This window comes from Heteronotia binoei, chromosome 7 (assembly GCF_032191835.1).
Source record: "Heteronotia binoei isolate CCM8104 ecotype False Entrance Well chromosome 7, APGP_CSIRO_Hbin_v1, whole genome shotgun sequence".
NCBI lineage: Eukaryota > Metazoa > Chordata > Lepidosauria > Squamata > Gekkonidae > Heteronotia > Heteronotia binoei.
In genome coordinates, this window is record NC_083229.1 from 77,364,933 (window position 1) to 77,377,175 (window position 12,243).

Below are 12,243 nucleotides of genomic sequence, written 5' to 3' on the forward strand. Positions count from 1 at the left end.
GCTTCAGTTGCCCAGGCAGCAGTCACTGTAGCAAAGCCCCATCCCTCACACATTCAATGGAGTTACAGTGTCACGGCAGTTTCTGCATTCAGCTACATCCAGGAGGGAGATGACAAAGGAAATGAATGAAGGCTGGGAGGGGCTCCAGCTGCACTATCATTTGCCCTGCTGGCCCCCACTACACCTACAGGCTACCCTATACCTTGAGTTGCAGTTGCCTTGCTTGCCACATCTCTCTCTGCTACACTAGGACAGGTGGATGTCTTAGCTTGCAGAGCAGTGGCTGAGAGCCAGTTTGGTGTAGTGGTTAAGTGTGCGGACTCTTACCTGGGAGAACCGGGTTTGATTCCCCACTCCTCCACTTGCAGATGCTGGAATGGCCTTGGGTTAGCCATAGGTCTCATAGGAGTTGTCCTTGAAAGGGCAGCTGCTGTGAGAGCCCTCTCAACCCCACCCACCTCACAGGGTGTCTGTTGTGGGGGGAGAAGATATAGGAGATTGTAAGCTGCTCTGAGTTCAGAGAGAAGGGTGGGGTATAAATGCAGTCGTCATTGTCGTCGTTGTTCTCCAACTCAGGCCAGCCTGGAAGCACCATGTTTTGTCTCCTACCTGGGCCTGCTTGCCCATCTCCACCACTCCAGGAGTTGCTCAATGGGCATACCTATCAGCAGCAAGAGACAGGCCAGACGATCAGAGACCCCTACCCTCCCACACCTGCACAACCAGCAACTTGTTGCACCTTCTGTAGAAAATATGCAGGAGGCAGGGGTGGAGTGTCAGTGTGGCAATACCTCTCTGCTTCCCTGCTCCATCTGTCTCACATAGTGATTCTATGCTTTCACAAATAAAGATTGCCTTTACATAGAAAACTGCCAAAGTGTTTTAACCTAGTCCTTTTCTGCCATGCTAATCTTCTGTGTGTGTTTGGAGCACCACTTGGAAATCCACTATGTTTTCTAGTAAGCCCAACATGCACTTGCTGAGCTGCATTCCACTCCCTTTAGTTATTAAGTCAGGAAACCAAAGGCCTTGTTTAGGAAATAAGAAGGGCAAAGTGTGGCAAGGCTGCCTTTTCAAACTAATCAGTGGAATAGACCTGTGATACTATCTGAAGGTGAAGTAAAACCAATAGACACATCATTTTGGCGTTTAAGAAATGGTATTGTTTTGATGTTACTCGTGAATGATGTAGTATTGTCTTGGTAATTAGCATATTCAGGTCACCAGAAAGTCACTAAGAACTGATTCCTCAAGAACTTTTAAGTTGGTTCTCTCCAGCAAAAGTATGGTCATCAGAAGGTTGCTGGACTCTCTCCCAACTTACAAGGCTCATGAGGTAGCCTGCAGTCAGGAATGTTTGCTTGAATGCAGGAACATTTAAATACTTCTACAATGTTTCACTCCTTAAAACACAGCAAATATGCTACAATCTAAAATAAGAATATAAGCACTCTGCAGTGCTGGATCAGACCAGTGGGCCATCTAGTCCAGCATCCTGTTTCGCACAGTGGCCAGCCAGTTCCCCTAAAGGGCCAACAAGGCATAGATGTCACCTCCTGGCTCTGGGATTCAGAGGATTAGTGCCTCTGAAAATGATTTCCCTCAGTCTCTTTGGCTGGTAGCCATTGATAGACCTACCCTCCATGAATCTGCCTATCTACTCCCTTTTTAAAAAGGTTTATTCCTTGGCCATCATTACATTCTCTGGCAGTGAATTCCAAGTTTTAATCACTCTCTGTGTAACATAGTATTTCATTTTGTCCCTCCTGAATCTATTGCCCAGTGGATGACCTCAATTTCTAATATTTTGAGAGAGGGAGAAAATGTTCTGTCAACTCTCTCCATACCATTTTATAAACCTTATTGTCCCCCCCCCCCCTTAGTCATCTCTTCTTTGTGGGACCACACTACTTATTTCCCTCCATTGTGAGAACTGTTGATTCCTACTCTCTGTTTCCTGTCATTTAACCGGTCTTTAATCTTTAAGAGAACCAATTCTCTTATCCCATGACTACTAAGTTTACACAGGAGTTGTCAAAAGCCTTCTGCAAGTTTAGGTATATAATGCCTACCGGATCCTCATTGTCTACATGCTTCACTTTCTCAAAGAACTCCATGAGGTTGGTGAGGCAGGACTTCCCCATACAGAAGCCATGCTGAATTTCCTTTAGCAAGCTTTGTCTCTCTATGTGCCTAACAAGTCTGTTTCGATTACAGTGTCTACTAATTTGCCTAGGATAGGCATTAGGCTGCTTCGCCAGTAATTTCATGGTTTCCCTCTAGATCTCTTTTTAAAAATTGGTGTCACATTTGCTATGCTCCAGTCTCATGGTATAGTGGCTGAATTTAGAGATAGGTTACATATATGGGTTAGTAGATCAGCGACCTTACATCTGAGTTTTTTTAAGAACTCTTGGATGTATGTATGCCATCTGCAGAATATGTTTAATGGTCAATCAGAAAAATGCTTAGAATTAAGGCCAAATGAGAAGGACTTTTACTGTTCACATTGCTTTCCTAGATGGTTTTCATAATATAGTAGATGTGTGAAATTAGCATGTGTTCTTTAAAGATATTATTCAAATCTATGGAATTCCATTCCTGTTTGTATCTCAAAATTATAGTGCCTGGCATTGTATTTGAGTAGGAGGAACAAATGGTAAAGATAATTCAAAAAACATTCTTGATTCCATACTATGGTTCTCACTGTTCAGTAGAAGTCATGTTTTGGGGATGGGGGACTCCCCTCCCCCAAAAAAACTTTGTTAAAATCCCAAACTATTTTTATTGTGTATTAATTTCCAGGACTACGACTTGAGCCAGCTCCAGCAACCCGACACTATAGAACCCGATGCCATAAAGCCTGTTGGAATAAGACGACTTGATGAAAGGCCTATCCATGCAGAACCTCAATATCCAGTCAGATCAGCAGCACCTCATCCTGGAGACATTGGGGACTTTATTAATGAGGTAAAACAGGAGGAGGAGGAAGAAAAGATTTGTTTGAGCAGCTTATTACACACCATCTGCACATATAATGAATAGCTGCTACATCCAAAGAATAATAATTTTTTAAAAGTTGCTCATACAATTAAAAGCATCTGGGATGATAGACTTGAAAATGTTTTTAAGCACAGGAAAATGTAATTAAATCATTCAGACAGAAAAAGGAAAATGCATCAATTAACTTTTGTGCATCGGTATTAATTACATCTGTAATAAGTTATCGTTCTTAACCACAATATCTCCAAGAGGGATTATGCATTGAGTTCCACATAATACGTAGGCTAACAAAGTGATAGTTTAGCCTAAATTAATATATTATTTCCCATTCATAATAGAGCAAGTTCATTTAGATTTTCTTCATATGTCATCCTTTGAATCCCCCAAATAGTAGAAATTCAATACCTCTAAAAAGAGCAAAAAGATTCTATCAAATAAGTTAAAGTGAAAGAGCATATTAATATGTTAAATACTCAACTAGCTGTAGAGTTTTCTTTGTTCATTAAAAACAGGCCACAGATACATGTCTTTAAAAGCAGCATTGGATGCCCAGTGTGTTTAATAGTTTATATGTTATTTTTTAACATTGGCCAAAATGTATGGTATGCATGATCCCAGTTTAATAAAATTTAAAGAGGCTTTGATCTGATTTCCTTTGGCAACTATACTAATATTTAACAGAAGAAGAAATAAGAATATAAATTAAAACATAAAAGGTAAGATTTCACTCTGCATTATTAGACTTACAAGGGTGTAACTAATTAATGTTGCACTGTCACTTCTTTGATACCTAAGTAATCAACATGTGTTGAATAAGCAGTATAAGAAAAGTGACAGTAAATTCTGTGGGGGGAGAACAGGATGGAGATATGTGAACCAAAATCTCTAAATGACAAGTTAAATGACAGGAATTGTAATAGGCACTAAATCTAACTCAGATATTCGATCACCTTGTTTGTTTATGGGTTGTTACAATGAAAGGCATTATGAGGATTCTAGGCCAGTGAAGTCCAGATTGCTGTTTAGAACATAACAGGGATAGACTTTGTTGGATATAAGGCATCTCATCACTGTACAGTTTGTGTTACAAGAAAATGTCATAGGTTTAGGATTATGTTTGTCAGGTCCTACCATGCAGCCAGCAGGGGGATCCTTGTTTCTCTCAGATCTTCTGCCTTGGACCCCCAACTAGCCTGAAAGGCAATGTGATGATGTCATCACAGACATGGGGGGTGATGCTCTAGTTTTTGGGCAAAACTATGGTTTGTAGCTGATTTTACCATAGAGTTTTACCCAAAAACTAGAGCATCACCATGCAGCATCAGCAACATAATGATGCAACTTCTGGGTGATGTCATCATGTCACCTTTCAACCCCATTGGTGGGATTTCCTGCAAAAGTGGGGGTTCCCCCAGTGGGAATCTGGCAACGCTATTTAGGTTGCACAGGTCATTCCCAAGAGGTTTTAAGGAAACTGAAAGGAGGATTCTGTCAAGTCCCCAGTTTTTCAGCTATCAACACATGTCATTCATTGAAATGGCTTTTATTGAAATACTGACTTCCATAGGGCAAGATGGTTCTTGCAAAAACTGATTATGGCGGGCAATTGCCCTACACATACCCTTCACCCCGACCGTTACATATTTCTCTGGATTAACCAACTTCCATTTCTACTTAGTTAGCTTTGTCTTCCATTTCTTTGTCCATTTCTACTTACCTTTGTCATTGTTTTAAATGGAACACACAATATTACTACCCAACAAACTGAAGACAGGACCATTCAGCCCACATTTCAAATTTGGCTACAGACAGAGAGCAAGTACAGCGCAGACATGTGCTTGCAGACCAAATGGGGTTGAACTGTGTGAGATTTGGCTGGACACTTTCACTTGCCAAACTACACATAGGGGAAACAGATCACCTCACCAGTATCTTTCTTATACTGTAGGCTGAAAGTATCATTCAGCCGTGACAATAATGCAAGAGAGGGTCAACTCACATCAGTTACATTTTTCTTCCTTTTCAAAAAGCACTTTTACATTTAATAATGAAATGCAAACACCTTTATGTTTTGTATTATAAGTTGTCTTTGTTACAACACAGTAAAGGAGCTTATTTTTGAGGTATTTCCTCTTCAAAACATTTTATTTTATTTTCAGGAAGAAAATTAAGCTGTCTCTTGCAGTATTCTAAATATTAAATCTAGGTACAAAATTAAGCAGTTTAGTCTATGAAATGCAGAAATATTTGCTTTTCTAAAAATGTAAATTTGAGGCAACTTTTATCTGTGGAGTCATACCTCTGTAAAACCACTTTTCAGGTCCTCTTCACCAGCAGACAGTTTGCATGTTAAGTGCAGCCTCTGGAACACTGAATTTTTATTGCGGTTTTATCCTATAAATGTAACACCACCAGCGGCTTTATATCATCCACTGCCAGCAGTGGCTGTTGAACCAGGAGCATCTGACTCCCAGCTTGAAAAGCCTTAAGAAGATTGCTTGGTTCCTGCTTGATGTAGATGGCTGACACAAAACACCACTTCTGCTGCCTTAGAAAACGATGCATTTGCTTGCTGAAGCCTGTTAAACTTCTGTCCCTGAGCCAGATACACAAGCTAGCCATACTGACAATCAAGAAAACAGGAGAGAAATGACAGCTTATACTTCAGGCCCCTATTGCAATGCACAATGACGTTCTCTAGGCTGTAGCTCAGGGGAAAGTTTTTGTTCCCCTTTCAACAGAGAAATGTGTGGTTTTGTTTAAAAAATGGAAATGCTAAACTTTTTGTGATTTTTCTCTGTTCACTTACTTTGGTTTTTCAGTTGGTTCAGTTGGTGTGGTTTTTCTCTGTTCAGTTGATTTGGTTAGGGTTTTTAAATATCTGCTTGAGGTTTGGCCCAACGACGCTTGCTGCTTCTCAGCTGGTGCACTGCAGACAGTTTTCACTTTTGCTGTCATGAAAATTCAGGACAGAAGGATACACAAAAACTACCATTTAATTGAGCAAAGGGGGATGTTGAATCTAGCTACTTATAATTGGCTGTATATTGAACAACTTGAACTAATGAATTAGAACCAATTGATGCCACTTATCCTACAGAGTTATCACAGCATTTATTTGCTGTGGTCTTTGCCTTATTCCCATACAAAGTGAAAGTCCTCTGCATTAGCGCAAATGGAGGTTATCTTCTGCCTCTGTGACATACCCTTTGCATGCTTACAAATAATTACCAGGGAATAGGGGGAGCAGTTGAATGCAGCTCTGCCTGCTTTTAATCAGTCCTAAGCCTGCTATTGAGATAGGCCTGTTTTGCTGCCACATATTATTTCATCTGCTACTGGTGTTGAATCCAGACAATTGCATTAGCCCTTCAAAAATTTACTTTAGTAGATATTATTCGGAGTAGTTTGTTTTGTTGTATTTTTGGTATTTGTGTGTGGGTGTGTGCACGCACCTGGAAGTCATGGTGAACCTCTGGTGACTGACCCCTACTGGAGGCCTGGAGGATGTTCAGAGAGGTGGCTAAATAAAGCCTGCCCCTGACTCCTAGTATTCCAAGGAGGTCTCCCATCCAAGTACTTGCCGGAGTCTACCCTGCTTTGCTTCTGAGATATGATGAGATTGAGCTGGCCTGAGCTATCCAAGTCAGGGCTGGGGAGGGGGTAGTAGTGGCTTTTGATTGTTTCATTTGGAGGCTTCTATTTTAGCTTGGTGTACAAATTGTTTCATTTAGAAATTTCATGGATGCTGAGAACTTCATTTACAGAGCTTGCCATGTACAATAACAGTCCAAATTTGGCCTGTTTGATTAATTTGAGAAGTGTAAACTGTGCTTGTATTGCTATGTTGCCTTGTATATTTGAAACTGGATTCACATAAGCAAAAAACTTTGCATGTTTTGGTACTAGATATTTCTTACTGTACACACATTTTGTTGACAGCTGTACTTGCTTCACACATAGATAAGTAGTTAAGTTTAAGGAGACCATTTAGCAGTATTCCAAAGGTTTTTTGGGGTTCTCAGATTTATTTTACAAAGTAGAAGGGACAAGAATCTAGTTTTCCTGCTTTTCTCCTGTTGTTAACCCTTTTCTCTTTTGTTGCAGGGACTTAAAGCAGCGGACAATGATCCCACAGCACCTCCATATGACTCCCTCCTAGTCTTTGACTATGAAGGGAGCGGTTCTACTGCTGGATCTTTAAGCTCCCTCAACTCCTCAAGTAGTGGTGGTGAGCAAGACTATGACTACCTAAATGACTGGGGCCCGCGTTTCAAGAAACTTGCTGACATGTACGGTGGAGGCGATGACTGAATGCCAAGGTGGCCAACATTGCTTTTGGACAAGTACAAATCTTTCCACTGGTATTCCCAACAAGCATACAGAAGCTAGGCTTTAACTTTGTAGTCTACTAGCACAAGTGCTTGCTGAAGGCTTTGGCATAGGCTGCAAACCAATTTGGGCTCACTGGGAATATCAGTCATCCAATGCTGTTTGGAAAAGGAAAGCAAACAATTGAGCTCAGTTACACTTGAATTTTACAGTACAGAAGCACTGGGATTTTATGTGCCTTTTTGTACCTTTTTCAGATTGGAATTAGTTTTATGTTTAAGGCTTTAAATGGTACTGATTTATGAAATGATGAGACAAACCACATTGGGGTGGGGAGAAAGTTAAATTACCAATATGCTTCTACATGCTTTTGTTACATGGCATTGCTTTTATTAAAATAAGGAAAGTGAGGGAGGGGAGACCTCATGGGGAAATTTTGTTATTGGGGAGGGAGGGAAAGAAGGCCATGGAAAAAAAGTGTACAATACTTCTAGTTTTAGATGTTAGGGTTTTTCACTAAAATTCTAAAACTTATGCAGCTGGTTGCAAATAAAGGGAGTTTTCATATCACCAGTTTGTAGCAGAACTGCTTTTCTTTTCTTATGATAGAATGTTAGACACATTTTGGTCTTAATCCATATACACATTTTTTTAAGAAAATCATTTTCGAGTACTTTTTTTCCCACTTCACTGTAAAAATAGTATGTGTACATAATGTTTTATTGGCATAGTCTATGGAGAAGTGCAGAGACTTCCAAACATGTGTATGTATTATTTGGACTATGGATTCAGGTTTTTGCATGTTTATATCTTTCGTTATGGATAAAGTATTTACAAACAGGTTGCAAACAAGTGATATTGATTCAATTGTTGAGCTGTAGTTAGAGTACTCAAGGTTTTGGTTTTGATTTTTTTAATTATTTTGTTTTGTTTTGTTTTGTTTCTTTGGGGAGGCAGAAAAGTTCTTAGCACAAAATGTTTTACATAATTTGTACCAAAAACAAACAGAAAAAGGACAGGAAAAAAAAAAACCTCAAGGGGTGGCCTGATGCTGATGGCTCGAGTAATTACACAGTATGTTAAAAAGAGCTTTTAAACCAGAGAGATGTTTGACAACAGCTTTGCCTCTGTATTATGTACCAGAATATAAATGATACACCCCTGACCCCAATGTTCTGAATAAAATGCTAATTTTGGATCTTGTGCCTGAATTGATCTTCTTTCTACTTGAACAGCCTGAATTGGAATTTAGAAAAAGAAATCAGTGAACACTAACAAAGATGTTAACATTTCATTCAGAAGAGTAGCAAGAATACTTAGTGCAATCTTGTATTCATGCCCTATGTGTTATTGTGGGTATGAGGACTCCAGGATCTATACAGAAGTTCAAACCAACAAGGAACTACCTGCTCATGTCACACACATGCCTTTACACTCAGAGATACATCCTTATCACTGAAGTGAGTTGGTAAGCCTACATAAAAGTCTGCCAACATGATGGATTATGTCCTAGGAGGATATATCTGGGCATAAAATATGCTTAGAAATACCACCAGGATGGATTCCACTGAAGGAGGAGTGGAAAACTGGGTGGTGGTGATAATATTTCAGTATACTGCAGCAATTACAAGACAAGATAATGTTAATGTGCCAGCTGGCAAATCCTCTAAGTGAACAATCTGAGAATTGTTTGACTTCATTTACATTTGTTATGATTTTTAGAAGTATTGTTCCTTCTTCTGGTTTCCAAATCTGTCACTTAATGTAACAGAAAAATTCAGTAGTTTTTCTTCACTAAAAATAGAAGAGAAAACCCATTTTTCTTAATATGGTGTGAACATCACAACCCTGTAATGAATCCATCAAGATTTTTTTTCATTTGTTTGCATTCATAAGGTAGGAATACAAAATATTAATTTCCTTAATTTTAAAAAGATCAAGTTTAGACATCTCCTAAAAAGGATTACTCAGATGTTAGTTTTGTTGATTTCAGTGGGACTTCTCAATAGGAATATGGAACATTGCAACCGAGACTTGAGATCGGTCATGATAAAAAAAGTCTGTTTATATGGAAGTGAAATGTGAAGAAGGGTGAAGGCAGAGTTTAAATGAGAGACTGAAAATAGAATTGTGCATGGGCAAGTGAACAGTCAAGTAAACAAAAGGAAATGGAGGCAGCTAGATTCATAATTACAAATTATAACAGAGAGATGACTGATCTCTCTAAATTGTATGAATGTATGTTGTATTTCCAGGATCCATAAATTTATGTCAAAATATGCTTTGTAATAATGGCTCCTTCGTATTTCTGCATCTCTAAACAGCGACAAAATGGATATGACAGAGAACAGTATGTGCATTGTAGGGCAGGGAAAAGACATAGCAAAAGATTGACCGGCCCTTAAAGAGAATTCAAATGGAATTGTATTGATCCCATGAATACATTTACACATGTTATGAATGCCCAGTTTTCGTGATAACAAGGGTGGCAACTGCATATAATTTGCTGAGGCAATAACTGATATTAGAAAGCATGAACAATTCAGACTAAGGCATGAGACTGTGTTTATATTTCTTAGCTTTTGCTTTGCTAGATCTTTACACTTGTAAATGTTGTGTGTTGTGAATAGTATGAAGTGGTCCAAGAAGAGGAAGAAAACATATCTATGGTGTGTGTTTGTTTTCTGGAAAAATGGATTTGGAAAATTTTCCAATTAAAATATATCATTTCAATATTTAAACAATGTTAGCAAAATTTAAATAATGCTAGCGACAAGAACTGGACTTTGTCCATGCTTCATATCCCACATTTAGCACATCTTCCATGACTGATTTGCAGCACAGCAAGCCTTGACAATTATAAATAAAACAGAGCATATTTACATATGCAGGGCAGACAATTTTCCACAGAAAAAGACAGCATCAGAACATTTTCTGGTTTGGAAACTTCTCTACTTCACATCACTGACTGTGAAACAACTTTGTAGAATTCTACATTTTTTATATAAATCCCAGCAACATCATAGCTTTACAACAGCAGTAGAGGTGAGGTCTCTCTCTTTCTCTGTACCCCTCTGGGTTACAATATAGGCCTGGTTCACACGTGTATGTACATCACATGGTTTGTCCGTATCTGATCACTAGTAGTTAATTCTATGAACAAACTCCATTGTGAAACGTACTGTAGAGCAGATGCAAGAGGATGTAACTACTTTCTGTGGTGTTATCTGTAAAGGCTCATCACAGCCTTCAATAAGAAAAATGTATGTGTGCTTCAGTCCAAAGCCAAGGAAATAAGATAACTGTGAATCATTGCATTATATTGAATTAAAAGGACACATCACAAGCAATTAAGTGCATGATCACAGACCATAACGCTATCTCTCTTGGCAGATGTTCTGGCACAAGTGTTTAAAATTGGCGTGCCAAGAATGTCAAGAGTCCATAGATGTAAATTAGTCAATAGCACTGATTTGTGTTGCAGTGCTATTTCAGAAACTCTAAAATTACAGAAGACAGTGACTGGCTGAGGATATTAAAGATTTCATGACTCTGTGCAAAACAACATATTGGCCCTAATCCAAGGGATCAGGAGTATAGCAGAAGAATGCACACAGCTGTTGTGATCCCACATCGTTGCCTAGAGCACGTTCAGTGATGCTAAGCGCTGTTTTCCGATAGGGAATGAGCAGATTTCTCCCATACCATGCCAGGTTGGTTTGTTTATTGGTGGGTTTACTCTGCCCCACAGTTTGCTGTACCTTCCTAATGGTTAATTTGGACAATCCCAATAATTAATTTCAGGTGTTTGCTCCTCCTCTTCCTTTGACTGATGTGCTGTAGCACATCTGATGAGATTGCAGAAATGTGTTGGATTTTTTTGTTTTGTTTTTTGAAATATGAGACCCTAAGGAAACTTGAGTGAATAAGAGTGTTACTTTTGCTATGCAGTGTTACTCCAGTTTATGCCCATTGAAGTCAATGGGCTTATACTGGAGTAACTTCACAGGATTGCACTGTAAGTCCTAGTATAAATTTTGTTACTGCTGTGTTCTGCAAAAAATTAATTGCAACAGACATGATGTTTCCGCTTAGGTGGTCTTGAGGAACTGTCAAGTCCCTGTTGGTTTGAAAAGCTTCCCTGCCATTGTCTTGTGAATGGCCTTATAAAACAGACCAGATACAGCTTTATTGCAAAGGAATGTACTGACTAAATAAGCCCCTTTGGAAGAGCAGTGGGTTAAGTGTGACATAAATAACTGAAGTAAAGAGAGGAGACCAGGAAATGAATAAGTCCAGAGTTGTAGAGCCCATGCCAACATGGGCTTGTCTCTGAGGCTAACTGTGCCCCTCCCAATGAGAAGCATTAAAATGTTTTATCTTGAGCCATTCTATAAACTCTCACAAACATGCTCTGTTCTTTTGCTTTAGTTGATCTTGAGCCTGCTTTTTATAAAAGGTTTACAGTTTCCTTTAAATTTTTAAATGAAAATATGTTTAATTTAAAGTCAAGATTGCACCAGTTTGGGAGGAGGACAAGCTGCTCTAATTGTAAATGAAAGCACTTTAGACAGCTGCTTCAGGTTATTATTTTCATGTTTCTGTTCCAGTATAGAGCGTTGCATTTTGATTAAAGTCATCTGCAATCCGTCCTAGTTATATGCAAGAGATGAGCCTTTTCACAAAGAGGATCCAAAGGCATCTTGAATTTAGACCCCAGGAAAGACCACCTCATTCGAGAATTCATTGCTGCTCTACATATTGTCAGATCTTTCAAGAGAGAGCAGTCCATGCAAGTCAGACTCAGGATACATTCAGAAGATTGCTTCTCACAGTCTCGACCTTGTGCTTTCACATTAAGCTAGAAATGGAAAAATGGGACACAGCAAGAATCTTGAAAAATAGCCA

At 39.0% G+C, this 12,243-nt stretch overlaps 1 protein-coding gene across 1 annotated transcript in view; it reads left to right on the forward strand.

Moving 5' to 3' along the window:
* Positions 1-8,533, forward strand: part of CDH2 (cadherin 2) — a 205,413-nt gene extending 196,880 nt beyond the window's left edge. Inside the window, exons 15-16 of the mRNA XM_060243862.1 lie at positions 2,806-2,970; positions 7,111-8,533. Coding sequence (XP_060099845.1) covers positions 2,806-2,970; positions 7,111-7,317 — 372 coding nt within the window. The 3' untranslated portion in view covers positions 7,318-8,533. The remainder of the gene's footprint in view (positions 1-2,805; positions 2,971-7,110) is intronic.
* The last annotated feature ends 3,710 nt before the right edge of the window (positions 8,534-12,243 follow it).